The 17,086-nt window shown below is 44.4% G+C and overlaps 1 protein-coding gene across 1 annotated transcript in view; it reads left to right on the top strand.

The window, feature by feature from the left end:
• Positions 1 to 17,086, top strand: part of zgc:162698 (uncharacterized protein LOC560165 homolog) — a 29,969-nt gene that overhangs the window by 1,027 nt on the left and 11,856 nt on the right. Inside the window, exons 2-14 of the mRNA XM_038693378.1 lie at positions 2,696 to 2,768; positions 3,031 to 3,128; positions 3,565 to 3,681; positions 3,795 to 3,851; positions 4,419 to 4,478; positions 4,990 to 5,179; positions 7,250 to 7,311; positions 10,965 to 11,148; positions 11,222 to 11,321; positions 13,369 to 13,462; positions 13,814 to 13,894; positions 16,610 to 16,718; positions 16,799 to 16,857. Coding sequence (XP_038549306.1) covers positions 2,696 to 2,768; positions 3,031 to 3,128; positions 3,565 to 3,681; positions 3,795 to 3,851; positions 4,419 to 4,478; positions 4,990 to 5,179; positions 7,250 to 7,311; positions 10,965 to 11,148; positions 11,222 to 11,321; positions 13,369 to 13,462; positions 13,814 to 13,894; positions 16,610 to 16,718; positions 16,799 to 16,857 — 1,284 coding nt within the window. The remainder of the gene's footprint in view (positions 1 to 2,695; positions 2,769 to 3,030; positions 3,129 to 3,564; positions 3,682 to 3,794; positions 3,852 to 4,418; positions 4,479 to 4,989; positions 5,180 to 7,249; positions 7,312 to 10,964; positions 11,149 to 11,221; positions 11,322 to 13,368; positions 13,463 to 13,813; positions 13,895 to 16,609; positions 16,719 to 16,798; positions 16,858 to 17,086) is intronic.

Raw genomic sequence — 17,086 nt, 5'->3', positions numbered from 1 at the left:
AAGTCAGATGGATTTTTATTGTGATAATATACCAGATTGCCTGATATTTACAGAACAGTTTATAAAATAAATATGTGTGATGGACCAGTTTTTCCCACATATTTACAGATAAAATGAGACTGATAAAAGAGATGTTTGCCTTGGAGGACGAGGAAAATGACTTGGCGTGCAGGAAACATGTCACTTTGAGAAACCATCTGTTAGAGATTAGCATAAAAATGCTTTGTCACATGAACACATCTCGTCGATCTCTGATAAATGAACTAGCACTGGGCTCTAGAAAACAAACTTTCAAACGATCTATGATGGAGAGTTTTAAAGAGACCAGTTGAACTTTTACATGGAAAGCAATTTATGAAGGTATGGTAATAATAGTTAATAATAATTTTGGACTGCGGTGTCTCGCCTTAAAGTGGAAATGAAACGCTTTCAGAACCTTCACTCGCAGTGGAATTGTGTAATAATCTCTACATGTTGATATTAATATGAACTGGAGTCGGGGATCGAAGGACAGGCACGTATGTTGTGCTGTAAAAAAAACAACAACCTTGAGGCTAAATGTTGATATGTGGGGCTGTATAAAAAAAAAATAACCTTGTCACATAGTTGTAGCCTTGTTGTAGGTCCACACTCATAATATTAATAATAATCATTGGGGGGGATCGATACAGCAGAGTATCGCGATATTTTCTGTGGCACTATTGTATCGATACACGGAGGTCAAGTATCGATCTTTCATTATATAAATTGTACATGAGAAGTTTTCTTTTTGGTAATCATTTGGTTGGTAATAAAATCAGTTGCTTTTTTACTCCACTAAAAAAATCATTTTTCTTTGGGGGTTGGATTAATTAATTCCAACAATTTGAAGTTGGAAAAAAGTTAATAAACTGCAGTATATCGCAATATGTATCGTCACGTAAGTACCGTGATAATATGGTGATTCCCACCCCTAATAATCATAATAATCATCCATCAACTTTAAGTCAGTCTGTTTGCAGCTGCTTCGTTGATGATTATTTATGTTTTTCTAATATAATTATCTTGGGGTTTTGGAGTGATGACCAGATAAAAGTGAAGCTTTGGGAAATTGATGAGCTTTTTCTCTATTTATTTGTACATGTTAAGGACAAAACAATAAATGATTTTATTATTTAAAATTTTATGTTAGAACCTTAATCCTTTATATGCTGATATTCTTTTGGCATGTTTTGTTACTTATCTGCAGTCATGCATAGAGCCATATTCATATATGCATAATAAGATAAAATTAACCAGTCAGGCTCAAGATTTTGGCCAATAGCTGCTGGTGAAGCTTTGCAAACCAGGAATTGGTACGTTTATGTCTTAAAATATTAAATAGTTAATAATTGATTCATTTAACCTTTATTTAAACAGGGTGAACCAATAAGAGCAGCTCTCTCTTTTAAATCCATTAATCATTTGCAGCACTACAGTAACACGTGACATCGTTTTCCCAAACAGAGAATCCATATTGGAAGTCAAATTAGAAAAGAGAAAATATATTATTTATACTTGCTTTCTTGTAAATATGGCCTGAAACTCTTCACAGTGCGAGTCAGAGCAGATTACGATGTGATAAAACCAAATTAATTGATCAATAAGTCGGTGAATGAAAAGCCTGTTTACACTCCTGAGTCCGATGCTGGAGCACTCAGAGTCTCTTTGTCTTCTGACAAACCGATTACAACTTCTCTTTCGGTGTTTGTTCCTCCGTCCTTCAGCTGAACAGCAAGCTCGGCTCGTTCTCATCCTCTGCTGCGTTTGTCTTGGCCGACTCGTTCTTCAAAGACGCGTTAATGTGTAAACAATGAGTCATGAAGTCACAGTAAGTCGCTCGCAGGAGGACAGAGTTTAACAGAGGGATACCTGCGCGCGTGGACCTCAGCCCCACTTACCAAACTCCTTTCGCTGTTGTTCGTGTGTTTAAAATGAATTACTTGATGTCTTTTCTCACCCGTCTTTCTGAAAAGCTCAAACTGAGTGACACTGAAGCTTTCTGTTCGTATTCTAAGATAAATGAAATACAGTCCATTTAAACGTCTTGTCAATGTAACACCGATCAGCCATAACATTATGACCACCCGCTGATCCTGCCCCGTCGAGGCCCGGACTCCGCCGTGTCTGCTCTGTGTGTTCTGACGCCTTTCTATCAGAGCCAGCATCCACTGTTTCAGCAGTTTCGCTCCCCGTGTGCATCAGTGATCCTTCGCCCCCTCCGATAGGTACTGCATGATCTCTGCAGACCAGTTAGGAGATGCTCTGACCCAGTCGTCTAGAAAATCACAGTCCCTGAAATCCTTATGTTTGCCCATTTTCCTGTCCACCTGCTGCTGGATAAATCCCCCCACCCACTGACGGGCGCCTTCACTTCACCTGTCAGTGGTTTTCTCCTCTTAAACTGTTTTATTCTGAGAGTTTTTAGTGTTCAAACTTGTGTTTTCACAAGAACAAACAAGAGAATTGAAAAGAAACTCTGTAAAACAAAGATTGTAAAGCAAGTGAGCAGAGAGCGAGCGAGAGTGCAGGATTAACGATCTTAAAGCATGTAGTGCATTCAGAGTCTGCTCAGTTGCTGTCTGGATGCCGCATCTTGTAAAGGCCCTTAAGACAAACATGTGATCTGTGAAATTGGACTGTAGAAATAATAATTTTATTTGTTTGTTTGTTCCAGGAAACCCTGAAGAAGCAGAGTCTCTTCTATTTTACTAAAACTCTGTTCAACAGCAGCTTCATCGAGCTCAAACGTAAGTAGACCCGCCCAACGACGATTTCCTTCTCCTGAAAGGTATTTTTTAAATGGATTTAAAGGAGCTGTCCGTCTCCGGTCAGATGATAGGGTAAAGGTCAGTTTCATCTCTGTGGGTTCAGTACAGAAAAGTTTAGCTTAGCTGACCACAAAGACTAGAAGCAAGCTGCAAAGTGTAGCTCCGTCAAAAGTCAGTCTGACACCGAGGAGGACGGCAAACAAAAAACCGAATGAATGAAATGTTGTTTTTCTGTGGTCAGTGGTGGCAGAGACCTGCAACACCTCGTCTCCCGTCCAGTTGAACGTGTCCTGGTATCTGAGGAACTCGCACTGCCACGCCGAAGTCTTCAGGATGGATGTGAGTTTTCTGCTCGGCTCTTCTCCTGAGGCGTTCAGATCCTCGAGGCGCAGGCCTTCTTCTAAGTGCACGACGTTGTATGTTTCATTGTCCTATTGAAACAGAAAAAGGCCAAACACAAACTGTTGGTCTAAAATCGTCTGCTGTAGCTTTAAGATTCCCCTTAATGAAGACCACACCATGAAACAGCTGGTGGCCCACCTCTGGTTGTCAAAAATGATTGAAATGGGTTCAAAATCTATTTTTTATTTATTAAAAATGGATTACAAAGAAAGCTAAAGTCAGGTTCATGTACACGGGCAGTTTAACGTGGAGCTGAAACGATTAGCTGACTGATGGAAAATGAATCTGCACCAGTTTTGGGCAGTTTCCAAACTCATTTCTGATTCACCTAATACGAATGAATGACTCCTGTCTGTCGTTTGTTCGTCCGCAGCCATCGCAGCAAAGCACCTACTTCCGCTCGACGAAGGTCGAACCAGAAGGAGGAAGCGGCTACTATGTTTTTCACCAGTATTCTCCACTCACCTGCGAGCAACTCAGACCCAACAAGGTGACACACGCACACACAGTGATTATACTGACACACAGTGCAAACAGGGAGTAATGAAGTGAGCGCATGCGGCGATTGTGTTGTAAAGTGTGTGTGTTTGTTTTGCGCCACAGTTCGGCCTGGATCGCTTTGAGATGAGAACCCAACTGACAGAACCGCCGCAGAAGCAGGTGAGAGACGCTTTCTGCTTCTGTCTGTTTTAGTTTGTACCCCTGTTGGATCCTGATTTATATTCGTGAAGTACAAACCGACACCTCAGGAGGCAGGGATTCCACTTTTTGTTGAAAACTAATTTACTCCTCAAACAGTATTGACGTTATCTCATGTAATTTATGAGACCGTATGTGTCAAGTCATGGAGTTACATCCAGGTAACTCCTGTGTCGCACACTGAAACTGAGACTACATTCATCCTTTCACTGTGAGGGGGAGCAGCCATCGCAGCGAGCAGAAGGTTTTCAGTCGAGGTGTCTTTGTTGGATCATGTTCTGCTGCTCAGCCCAGTTTCACTTCTGAATATCGCACTGATAACACGACAACCTTGAAGAATCTGTGTATACTGTGTTTCTGTTTGAAATAAACAATACAGCCCGTGTTTCTACTAAATCTACTTGTCTAAGTAAAAATATTTCGTCAAAGAAAATAAGATCCTTACTACATGGATGTAGTTGTGGTTCTCAAAGAATTTTAACTGTAAATGTAGTTTCTTCTGCATGAAATCTGCTGTTTGTTTTTCAGCCAATCACAGAGAAGCCTCCAGGCAGGAGGAGGAGGGAGGTGGAGCCTCCCAAACCAAAGGTGTGCACATCCAACTCGCTCTGCACTGCAGAACAGAAAGTAAAACAGTCAGACCTCCGTGGGAACCTGTAGTAGAACCTTCTGTACAAACTGCAGAACCAACAGTTTAACACGCTGTTAATGAAGCAGTTCACAGAGAACATGAAGGAGAACCAACACGAGCAGCTCCCCTAGAACATTCATCGGAACATGCAGCACAAGGCGCAACATTTACTAGAACACACAGTAAAGAAAAACACCCGCAGGAATGTCGAACATGCGGTAGAACATGTTCTATTTTGTACATGCAAGTTGCATGTTTAATTAGCAGCAATAGATGACATTACTTTACACACATGATGTTGATCTTGGTTATTCTTCTGTTTGAAACAAACCGGCCTGCAGTAGAACGTGCGGAACTCATGGTTTTAAAGTTTTATTTCTAACAGGAATCTGTGGTGTGTGTGGATTTAATTTTCCTGCTAAATGATTCAATGAAACGTTTGACCCACTGATTCTCTCCGTCTCTCAGGCTGCAGCACAGCCGAAAGATGCTTCAGCTAAAAAGGAGGGACAGCGGCCCGACCTCGCTGCTCATCCTTACGCGGTGGCTCAGAGCTGGGAGGACGGACCCTACATGTTCATCCTGAGTATCACGGAAATCAAAGACAAGAGCCGAGCCCCCGACTCCGCTCCCCCCCCCACGCCCTGGAGTATACAGCGTCAGTCACGCTCACACATAAATCTACACACACGTTACCACTCCTTTGATCAAGACAGTGTGCTGCACTACCTGTTTAACTCTGACCCCTAAAATCCACGGACTCTGTCGCAGACGTGGCCGCGGCGCGTCCCAGCAGCGTCCCAGCAGCGTCCCAGCAGCGGCTCTCTGCTCCGCTCCGCAGAGAACAGGTAGCAGGTCTATTTTTGATACAAGCCACGTCAAACACCACAGAGCAGATCGAACCAGGCAGGAAGTCAGACGCAGAATGGAGAGAGAATCCTGTAAATTTTCAAAATAAAACACCCTGCAAGGACTCCCGATCAAAACGCAACAATAAACATGGTTAAAACGGACAAAGAAATCTTTTAACCTACATAGCCTACGAAATCACAGTAGAAGCACACAATGCAAACGCTGATTACCAAATCAACAAAATCTAAACGTGTCAGCAAAATCAGGCAAAATGCTCTGATTCTGAAAGGCTCCTTGAGGGAAAGAAACGGGGTCCCAGAGAGCCGTGAAGAAGGTAGCAGAAGCCCACTGCTGTTTAACAGCGTGTCTGTTCTGCGCTCCGCTGCTGAGACGCTTCCAGTGGACGTTGACGCCGGGCTGAGGACGCATCTAAACCGCGGCGCAGCCATAACGTGCCGTAGCCGGAGACAGAGGATTCCTGTCGTTAGTGATTTCCTCTTTCCTGCATCTTTAGCCTACAGGGAAAATGATTCATGCAGGTTTAAGTGTGCGAGTGAAAGTTTGCTCTTTTCTGCTCACTATTTCTGTCACTTTGTGATTCATTAGTTGTACACTTGTGTTTTAAGGGAGCCCAGTAGGGCATTTGATGTAAAGTACCAACAGCAAGCAAACAACATGGATTTCTATTCTGTAGCTGCTGCTAGGAGCAGCCCCGCTCATGATCAGCTGTGGGCGAGATTTATAATAATGTGTCTGCTGTGTTCCTCTCAGAGGTGCGACCTGCGCTGTGTCTCAATTCGTGCCTTTCTGTACTCACACTTACTGTTTTGAGTGCAAGTATGGCTAAAAGCAGTACACTGCGAGTCATCACGCCATCTTGGCTACGTAGCAGAAGAGGAGGGCCCACCACCGTGTTTTCAAACTTGTGAAAATGGCAGCCGTGGAAGCTGCAACTAGTGATGGGCAAATGAAGCTTTTGTGAAGCACCGAGTCACCTGAGACAGTGGTTTTGAAAATGGATTCATTACTCGAAGCTTCATTTACAGTGACCTCTCCTGGCGAAATTCAAGGCTGCGGGCTGGTTGATGGACAGGAGGCTCGCACGGCCCTCAGTGTTGGAGAAACTTCTATACTTTTGTAGAAAAGACCTTTAGCTATAAAGCATGTTGGATTTAAAGTATATCTACTTTAATTATTTGTTGCACACACAATAATGATGTTTTACAAATAAAGATTGATGAATGCATGTATTCATGCTGGGAAATACGGCACAGGTTGGATGTGCTTGTGTAACTACGGCAGGGGTGAATGTGTCAGATGGGGTGCACAAACGCTGAACGATCGAGGCGGGGCCAGTGAATCACGGGACTGGAGCGCGAACCGGTCGCTGATTCATTCAGTGAGTGAAGCACTTGCTGTTTCGGACCTCACGTGATTCTTTTTGCACCAAAGCGAGCTTTGAAGCAGTGGTTCAGTGGGATTGTAGTCCAGGGTTTGAAGCGTGTTTCGAAGCTTCAGTGTCTCACTGCCATCCCTGGCTGCAACGGTTTTGATTGTAAAAGTACTTTCATTTTTAATTAAAAACGAAATGAAGTCAGGTGAGCAAACAAGCCGGCAGATATTTTGGCGGGTGATAATTGCATTCAAATGATCTGGTTAAAAGTTGGTAACATCATTCCTGTAAGTGCACCACATCCGTGTTTGATTGGAGACCTTACCCTGCTGAAATGTTCGTAGTGTACACAATGTACTGCATTTTAGTGTACTTACAGAAGTATTCGAGTTGAGACACAGCTCAAGTCAGCTGTGGTCAAGTCTGAGTGTGAATGTAGAAAACGAGTGACCAGTCGATCTCATAATGTTTCTCTGTTTGCAGTGCAGATCAGCATGACGGGTCCTCATGGCTACATATCGGTCTCTGAGTGGCCTCTGATGATGGTAAGAACACAAACACGCTAAAGAACAGAAATCAAACATTTCATGTCCTCTATAGTCTGGTTTTATTATAGACAATGTGTTAGTTTGTCTCTCACTGCTCTACCCAGTCTTCGGCATGTAGGCCCTACTAAAGATGCACAGCATCTCACCAAAGTGAGTCCAGCCCTCACATTAACTATCTGATTAAATCTTTCCATGTGAAACACTGAAGAAATGACACAGTGTAAAGTAGTGAGTGTACAGTTTGGATAACAGTGTAAATTTGCTTTGTCTTCACTTTTGTTGCCAGCGGTTTAGACATTAATGGCTGTGTGATGTGTTATTTTGAGGGGACAGCAGATTTACACTGTTACACAAGCTGCACGCTCACTACTTTACACTGATATACAAACTGTACGCTCACTACTTTACACTGTTATACAAGCTGCACGCTCACTACTTTACACTGTTATACAAGCTGCACGCTCACTACTTTACACTGTTATACAAGCTGTACGCTCACTACTTTACACTGTTATACAAGCTGCACGCTCACTACTTTACACTGTTATACAAGCTGCACACTCACTACTTTACACTGTTATACAAGCTGCACTACTTTACACTGTTATACAAGCTGCACGCTCACTACTTTACACTTTTATACAAGCTGGACGCTCACTATTTTACACTTTTATACAAGCTGGACGCTCACTACTTTACACTGTTATACAAGCTGCGCGCTCACTAATTTACACTGTTATACAAGCTGCGCGCTCACTGCTTTACACTGTTATACAAGCTGCACTACTTTACACTGTTATACAAGCTGGACGCTCACTACTTTACACTGTTATACAAGCTGGACGCTCACTACTTTACACTGTTATACAAGCTGGACGCTCACTACTTTACACTGTTATACAAGCTGCACGCTCACTACTTTACACTGTTATACAAGCTGCACGCTCACTGCTTTACACTGTTATACAAGCTGCACGCTCACTGCTTTACACTGTTATACAAGCTGCACTACTTTACACTGTTGTACAAGCTGCACTACTTTACACTGTTATACAAGCTGCACTACTTTACACTGTTATACAAGCTGCACGCTCACTACTTTACACTGTTATACAAGCTGCACGCTCACTACTTTACACTGTTATACAAGCTGCACGCTCACTACTTTACACTGTTATACAAGCTGCACTACTTTACACTGTTATACAAGCTGCACGCTCACTACTTTACACTGTTATACAAGCTGCACTACTTTACACTGTTACACAAGCTGGACGCTCACTACTTTACACTGTTACACAAGCTGGACGCTCACTACTTTACACTGTTACACAAGCTGGACGCTCACTACTTTACACTGTTACACAAGCTGGACGCTCACTACTTTACACTGTTACACAAGCTGCACTACTTTACACTGTTACACAAGCTGCACTACTTTACACTGTTACACAAGCTGCACTACTTTACACTGTTACACAAGCTGCACTACTTTACACTGTTACACAAGCTGCACTACTTTACACTGTTACACAGGCTGCACTACTTTACACTGTTACACAGGCTGCACTACTTTACACTGTTACACAGGCTGCACTACTTTACACTGTTATACAAGCTGCACTACTTTACACTGTTATACAAGCTGCACGCTCACTACTTTACACTGTTATACAAGCTGCGCGCTCACTACTTTACACTGTTATACAAGCTGCACGCTCACTACTTTACACACACTGTTGTACAAGCTGCGCGCTCACTACTTTACACACACTGTTGTACAAGCTGCGCGCTCACTACTTTACACACACTGTTGTACAAGCTGCGCGCTCACTACTTTACACACACTGTTGTACAAGCTGCGCGCTCACTACTTTACACACACTGTTGTACAAGCTGCGCGCTCACTACTTTACACACACTGTTGTACAAGCTGCGCGCTCACTACTTTACACACACTGTTGTACAAGCTGCGCGCTCACTACTTTACACTGTTATACAAGCTGCACTACTTTACACTGTTATACAAGCTGCGCGCTCACTACTTTACACTGTTATACAAGCTGCGCGCTCACTACTTTACACACACTGTTGTACAAGCTGCGCGCTCACTACTTTACACACACTGTTGTACAAGCTGCGCGCTCACTACTTTACACACACTGTTACACAAGCTGCGCGCTCACTACTTTACACACACTGTTACACAAGCTGCACGCTCACTACTTTACACTGTTACACAAGCTGCACGCTCACTACTTTACACTGTTACACAAGCTGCACGCTCACTACTTTACACTGTTACACAAGCTGCACGCTCACTACTTTACACTGTTACACAAGCTGCACGCTCACTACTTTACACTGTTATACAAGCTGCACGCTCACTACTTTACACTGTTACACAAGCTGGACGCTCACTACTTTACACTGTTACACAAGCTGGACGCTCACTACTTTACACTGTTACACAAGCTGCACGCTCACTACTTTACACTGTTACACAAGCTGCACTACTTTACACTGTTACACAAGCTGCACTACTTTACACTGTTACACAGGCTGCACTACTTTACACTATTATACAAGCTGCACGCTCACTACTTTACACTATTATACAAGCTGCGCGCTCACTACTTTACACACACTGTTATACAAGCTGCGCGCTCACTACTTTACACACACTGTTATACAAGCTGCGCGCTCACTACTTTACACACACTGTTATACAAGCTGCGCGCTCACTACTTTACACTGTTACACAAGCTGCACTACTTTACACTGTTACACAGGCTGCACGCTCACTACTTTACACTGTTATACAAGCTGCACTACTTTACACTGTTATACAAGCTGTACGCTCACTGCTTTACACTGTTATACAAGCTGCACGCTCACTGCTTTACACTGTTATACAAGCTGCACGCTCACTGCTTTACACTGTTATACAAGCTGCACGCTCACTGCTTTACACACACTGTTATTCAAGCTGCGCGCTCACTACTTTACACACACTGTTATACACACTGTTATACAAGCTGCACACTCACTACTTTACACACACTGTTATACACACTGTTATACAAGCTGCACGCTCACTACTTTACACTGTTACACAAGCTGCACTACTTTACACTGTTACACAAGCTGCACTACTTTACACTGTCACACAGGCTGCACTACTTTACACTGTTATACAAGCTGCACGCTCACTACTTTACACTGTTATACAAGCTGCACGCTCACTACTTTACACACACTGTTATACAAGCTGCGCGCTCACTACTTTACACACACTGTTATACAAGCTGCGCGCTCACTACTTTACACACACTGTTATACACGCTGTTATACAAGCTGCACGCTCACTACTTTACACACACTGTTATACACACTGTTATACAAGCTGGACGCTCACTACTTTACACTGTGTCATTTCTTCATCGTTTCACATGAATAGAGAGAATCAGATATTTACAAAAATGTCTCACTTTTGTGAGATACTGTCAGTATTTAAAAACTGCTCACAAACATATAATTACATTTTTAAAAGCTGGCCACTGTAGCTTTCAGCAAAAACTTGTCAAACAGCAGTAAATAAGAGACTAAGGAAAAATCTGCAAAGTCTCTTTCTTTGATTGCGTCTCCAGTTCTACATGGTGATGTGCATCGTGTACGTGCTGCTGGCGGTGTTGTGGTTGGTTCTGTCGGCGTGTTATTGGAGGGATCTGCTCAGGATCCAGTTCTGGATCGGAGGAGTCATCTTCCTGGGCATGTTGGAGAAAGCCGTTTACTACGCCGAGTTCCAGAGCATCAGATACGACGGCTTGTCGGGTAGGTGAAGATGCAGAGGTGATTTTTACTGGACTGACGTGCCAGAGTTTGTTGTGATGATGTCCACCTGCAGTCCAGGGGGCGGTGGTGTTTGCGGAGGTGCTCTCTGCGGTGAAGAGGACTCTGGCGAGGGTGTTGGTGATCATCGCCAGTCTGGGATACGGCATCGTCAAGTGAGTCTTCTCCCTCTCACAGCTCTCTCTGTAGCTTCAACAGCATTACGCTTTCTGTATTTTACTGAAATGAACTTCTAAATTGTGTCCTTTCATGAACTTGAGGGCTTAGGATCACAGTTTGTACTAGCCACTGTGTTTGTTTGTGGACTAGCGCATTTTGGCCTTCGCCATCTTGATTTGATGGTGGAGCTGGCTAGCGTGGTTAGCAAGGTGCATTCATTATTGACGTTAACTGTGATTATTTTTTTGGCTAGCGAAACACAAAATGTACTTACACTGAAAAAGTGTCTTGTAAGACAACCAACGCTAACAAGACTTTTTTTTTTAAGGCGACCAAAATGTTCCAGTTAACTTTCATGAAGTAGAAACACACTGAAAGAGTGAAACACCGACAGCACCCAAAACAAGTTCACGACTAGTTAAATGTGCACTGATCACGAGTCACATCTATCTTGACTGACAGGTCGGCATGGTAGCGACTTGTCAATCAGCTTGTAGCCCCGCCCTAAAGCCTCCCCTGCTTCCTGGTCTCTGTTCCTCTAAATGGGACCATAATTTACTAAATGAACATCATGCTGTGTTAAAGAGTTGAAACTAGCGACTGAGACCATAAACTCATCAGGAAAGTGTTTACTGAGGGAATAAATCAGCTGAGGAGTAGAAACATTTTCTCAGAAACTTCTATACAATCACACTTCTTTCTGCAGCCGCTGGAGTCGCCCCCTGCTGGCTGCTAGAGAGGACGCAGGTTTAAGGCGCCCCCTGCTGTCTGTGTGAGAGGACGCAGGTTTAAGGCGCCCCCTGCTGTCTGTGTGAGAGGACGCAGGTTTAAGTCGCCCCCTGCTGTCTGTGTGAGAGGACACAGGTTTAAGGCGCCCCCTGCTGGCTGCTAGAGAGGACGCAGGTTTAAGGCGCCCCCTGCTGGCTGCTAGAGAGGACGCAGGTTTAAGTCGCCCCCTGCTGGCTGCTAGAGAGGACGCAGGTTTAAGTCGCCCCCTGCTGTCTGTGTGAGAGGACGCAGGTTTAAGTCGCCCCCTGCTGTCTGTGTGAGAGGACGCAGGTTTAAGTCGCCCCCTGCTGTCTATGTGAGAGGACGCAGGTTTAAGGCGCCCCCTGCTGGCTGCTAGAGAGGACGCAGGTTTAAGGCGCCCCCTGCTGTCTGTGTGAGAGGACGCGGGTTTAAGGCGCCCCCTGCTGGCTGCTAGAGAGGACGCAGGTTTAAGGCGCCCCCTGCTGTCTGTGTGAGAGGACGCGGGTTTAAGTCGCCCCCTGCTGTCTGTGTGAGAGGACGCAGGTTTAAGGCGCCCCCTGCTGGCTGCTAGAGAGGACGCAGGTTTAAGGCGCCCCCTGCTGTCTGTGTGAGAGGACGCGGGTTTAAGTCGCCCCCTGCTGTCTGTGTGAGAGGACGCAGGTTTAAGGCGCCCCCTGCTGGCTGCTAAAGAGGACGCAGGTTTAAGGCGCCCCCTGCTGTCTGTGTGAGAGGACGCAGGGTTAAGTCGCCCCCCTGCTGGCTGCTAAAGAGGACGCAGGGTTAAGTCGCCCCCTGCTGTCTGTGTGAGAGGACACAGGTTTAAGGCGCCCCCTGCTGTCTGTGTGAGAGGACGCAGGTTTAAGGCGCCCCCTGCTGGCTGCTAAAGAGGACACAGGGTTAAGTCGCCCCCCTGCTAGCTGCTAGAGAGGACGCAGGTTTAAGGCGCCCCCTGCTGGCTGCTAAAGAGGACGCAGGGTTAAGTCGCCCCCCTGCTGGCTGCTAAAGAGGACGCAGGGTTAAGTCGCCCCCCTGCTAGCTGCTAAAGAGGACGCAGGTTTAAGTCGCCCCCTGCTGTCTGTGTGAGAGGACACAGGTTTAAGGCGCCCCCTGCTGGCTTCCTGCTTGACTGTAATCCTTTTGGTTATAAAATGTAAAAAGAATTATGAGAAATTACCTATCACAAGTTATCAGACAACAAAATGCTGCTTATTTTGCACAAACGGTGTTACTGAGGGTAATTTTGTTGACGTCATCATCACTGGTGTGACTCCTTCCTGTCTGTGTGTCCACCAGGCCCAGACTCGGTGCTTTGCTCCACAGAGTAGTCGGGGTCAGTCTGCTCTACCTCATCTTCTCCATCGTCGAGGGGATCCTACGAGTCAACACTGTAAGGAACGTGTGTGTGTGTGTGTGTGTGTGTGTGTGTGCAAGGACGCCCCTGAGACAGTACAGCACATAACAGCAGGGTGTAAGATGCAGGCAGGAAGTGCATACATGGAACGCCATAACCAGGTAGCTGTCATAGTGTACAGGAACATCTGCCATGAGTATGGGCTGGAAGTCCCAAGGTCAAAATGGGAGACACCTCCTGAGGTAGTTGAGAATGACCAAGCTAAGATCCTGTGGGACTTCAAGATCCAGACTGACAAACTGGTGATGGCTACCAGCTTGAGGATGACACATACCATTATTTTATTTTTAATGTATGTGAGTGAGTCTAACCTGTCTCTCTCTACAGGATCGAGGCGACAGCAACAACAGCAGTAGACTTTTGTGTGACATAGTGCTGGCCTTCATTGACTCCTGTATTGTGTGGTGGATATCCTTTAACAGCAGCAGCTTCATCTGTGATCAGTATTTGATTCATTATTAAAGCTTAAAGTGACAAAATGCACATTTTCCCACAAGTCAATAGTCATTTTTTGCCAGCCTTGCTGCTCTGCCTATAAATTAAAACACAAAGTTTCTCCTTTAACATACAAGTCTGCATTCGCTGTGTGTCATTTTATTAGTGTCTGAATTGGGAGCTCAAAGTCTGAGCAATACAGTGGGTACGGAAAGTATTCAGACCCCTTTAAATTTTTCACTTTGTTTCATTGCAGCCATTTTCCAAAAATCTAAAAAGTTCATTTTATTTCTCAGTAATGTACACTCAGCACCCCATCTTGACAGAAAAAAACAAAAATGTAGACATTTTTGCAAATGTATTACAAAAGAAAAACTGAAATATCACATGGTCATAAGTATTCAGACCCTTTGCTCAGTATTTAGTAGAAGCACCCTTTTGATCTAATACAGCCATGAGTCGTTTTGGGAAAGATGCAACAAGTTTTTCACATCTGGATTTGGGTATCCTCTGCCATTCCTCCTTGCAGATCCTCTCCAGTTCTGTCAGGTTGGATGGTAAACGTTGGTGGACAGCCATTTTCAGGTCTCTCCAGAGATGCTCAGTTGGGTTTAAGTCAGGGCTCTGGCTGGGCCATTCAAGAACAGCCACGGAGTTGTTGTGAAGCCACTCCTTCGTTATTTTAGCGGTGCGCTTAGGGTCATTGTCTTGTTGGAAGGTAAACCTTCGGCCCAGTCTGAGGTCCAGAGCGCTCTGGAAAAGGTTTTCGTCCAGGATATCCCTGTACTTGGCCGCATTCATCTTTCCCTCGATTGCAACCAGTCGTCCTGTCCCTGCAGCTGAAAAACACCCCCACAGCATGATGCTGCCACCACCATGCTTCACTGTTGAGACTGTATTGGACAGGTGATGAGCAGTGCCTGGTTTTCTCCACACATACCGCTTAGAATTAAGGCCAAAAATTTCTATCTTGGTCTCATCAGACCAGAGGATCTTATTTATCACCATCTTGGAGTCCTTCAGGTGTTTTTTAGCAAACTCCATGCGGGCTTTCATGTGTCTTGCACTGAGGAGAGGCTTCCGTCGGGCCACTCTGCCATAAAGCCCCGACTGGTGGATTACTGCAGTGATGGTTGACTTACTACAACTTTCTCCCATCTCCCGACTGCATCTCTGGAGCTCAGCCACAGTGACCTTTGGGTTCTTCTTTACCTCTCTCACCAAGGCTCTTCTCCCCCGATAGCTCAGTTTGGCCGGACGGCCAGCTCTAGGAAGGGTTCTGGTCGTCCCAAACGTCTTCCATTTGAGGATTATGGAGGCCACTGTGCTCTTAGGAACCTTAAGTGCAGCAGAAATTTTTTTGTAACCTTGGCCAGATCTGTGCCTTGCCACAATTCTGTCTCTGAGCTCTTCAGGCAGTTCCTTTGACCTCATGATTCTCATTTGCTCTGACATGCACTGTGAGCTGTAAGGTCTTATATAGACAGGTGTGTGGCTTTCCTAATCAAGTCCAATCAGTATAATCAAACACAGCTGGACTCAAATGAAGGTGTAGAACCATCTCAAGGATGATCAGAAGAAATAGACAGCACCTGAGTTAAATATGAGTGTCACGGCAAAGGGTCTGAATACTTATGACCATGTGATGTTTCAGTTTTTCTTTTTTAATAAATTTGCAAAAATGTCTACATTTTTGTTTTTTTCTGTCAAGATGGGGTGCTGAGTGTACATTACTGAGAAATAAAATGAACTTTTTAGATTTTTGGAAAATGGCTGCAATGAAACAAAGAGTGAAAAATTTAAAGGGGTCTGAATACTTTCCGTACCCACTGTACATAGTTCCCCTTTAACATTCCCACAAACCAGGGACGGTCACAGTTATCAGTGCTGAGAGAAAGTTATCGGGTAGGGCCGCAACCAACGACTGTTTGCCCTCTGACAAGTGCCCTCTGTCTGTCTGGATTCAGGCTCCTTTCTGCATGTTCTGCAGATTTGACTCCAGGACGTTCTTGGTGTTTGTGTTTTGTTCTGTTTGTCGGTAGAGTGGGTTGATTTCACCGCTTCACACTGTACAAACATGAAAACGCAGTCCGTTTAAAACTGGATTTCTCCAGCAATGTTTGAATGCAGGGCAAACCTCACCTACCTGGCACGACCAGCTGAGCAACACAAGGTTGTTAGAAGTACCTGTAGTTGCTGACTGCTTTCTTTCTTTCCGTCCCTCTGTTTGCCTGTCCTCACTCCTTCGTCCTGCTGTCTTCCTCCCTTAATTCTCTCCGTACTCTCCCTTCTGCTTTTCACCGTTTCTTCTTCTGTCATTTCTGTCTTTCTCCGTCCAGGCTGAAGATGATGTAGTTCTGCTGGCTGCTATTCCTCTAGCTGTGCTCGACTCTACCCTCTGCTGGTGGATATCCGCTACTGCAGCTTCCCCCTTTTTAATACTGCTGAGTTTCTCTCTCTCTTTCTCTCACTTTTTAAATGCTGTCTAGTTTTCTGCTTTGTCTGTCAATGCATATAGTCTGTATCCAGCAAAATCCCTCTACACTCAACGAGAATGTCATGTAATTCACCAAAGTTTAACCAAGAACAATTAGCTGTATGTTTATGGGCACTGATCAGAATGAGTGATCTGTAGATGAAAACGTGTTTATTCGACCGCTCGGTGACGTTCCTTGACCGTGTCGTCACATCTTTGTAAGTCTGGCTCAGACGATGAAGCTGCTGAGGCTGAGGAGGAACGTGGTGAAGCTCTCTCTCTACAGACACTTCACCAACACGCTCATCTTCGCCGTCATAGGTACGAAAAATACTCTTGTTTGTGTTTGATATTTACCGGATCTTGTATTTAAAGCTTGCATGTGTTTGTGTCTTTTTCAGCGTCAGTCATCTTCCTCATTTGGGCCACGAAGACCCTCAGGATGTCTAAATGTCAGTCTGTAAGTACTTTAGATTTTGGATTAAATTAACAGGATTTTGTGTAAACTTTAAAAAAAAATATTTCACTATCAAAATATTCTAAATAACCTCACAATATTCACAAAATGTTATATTTAATAGACTTATTACTTTGTGTTTAATTCATTATTTTCTATTTACAAAAAAACATTCATTGGCTAAATTGAGAAATGATGAACAGTAAAATTCAGTTCGACCCTCCTTACATGG

The sequence above is a fragment of the Micropterus salmoides genome, unplaced genomic scaffold (genome assembly GCF_014851395.1).
Source record: "Micropterus salmoides isolate LMB-PRFRI ecotype aquatic unplaced genomic scaffold, ASM1485139v1 Ms_hic_scaffold_3, whole genome shotgun sequence".
Taxonomy (NCBI): Eukaryota; Metazoa; Chordata; class Actinopteri; order Centrarchiformes; family Centrarchidae; genus Micropterus; species Micropterus salmoides.
Note: the sequence above shows the minus strand (reverse complement) of the source record. Positions and strands in the feature narration are given on the sequence as shown.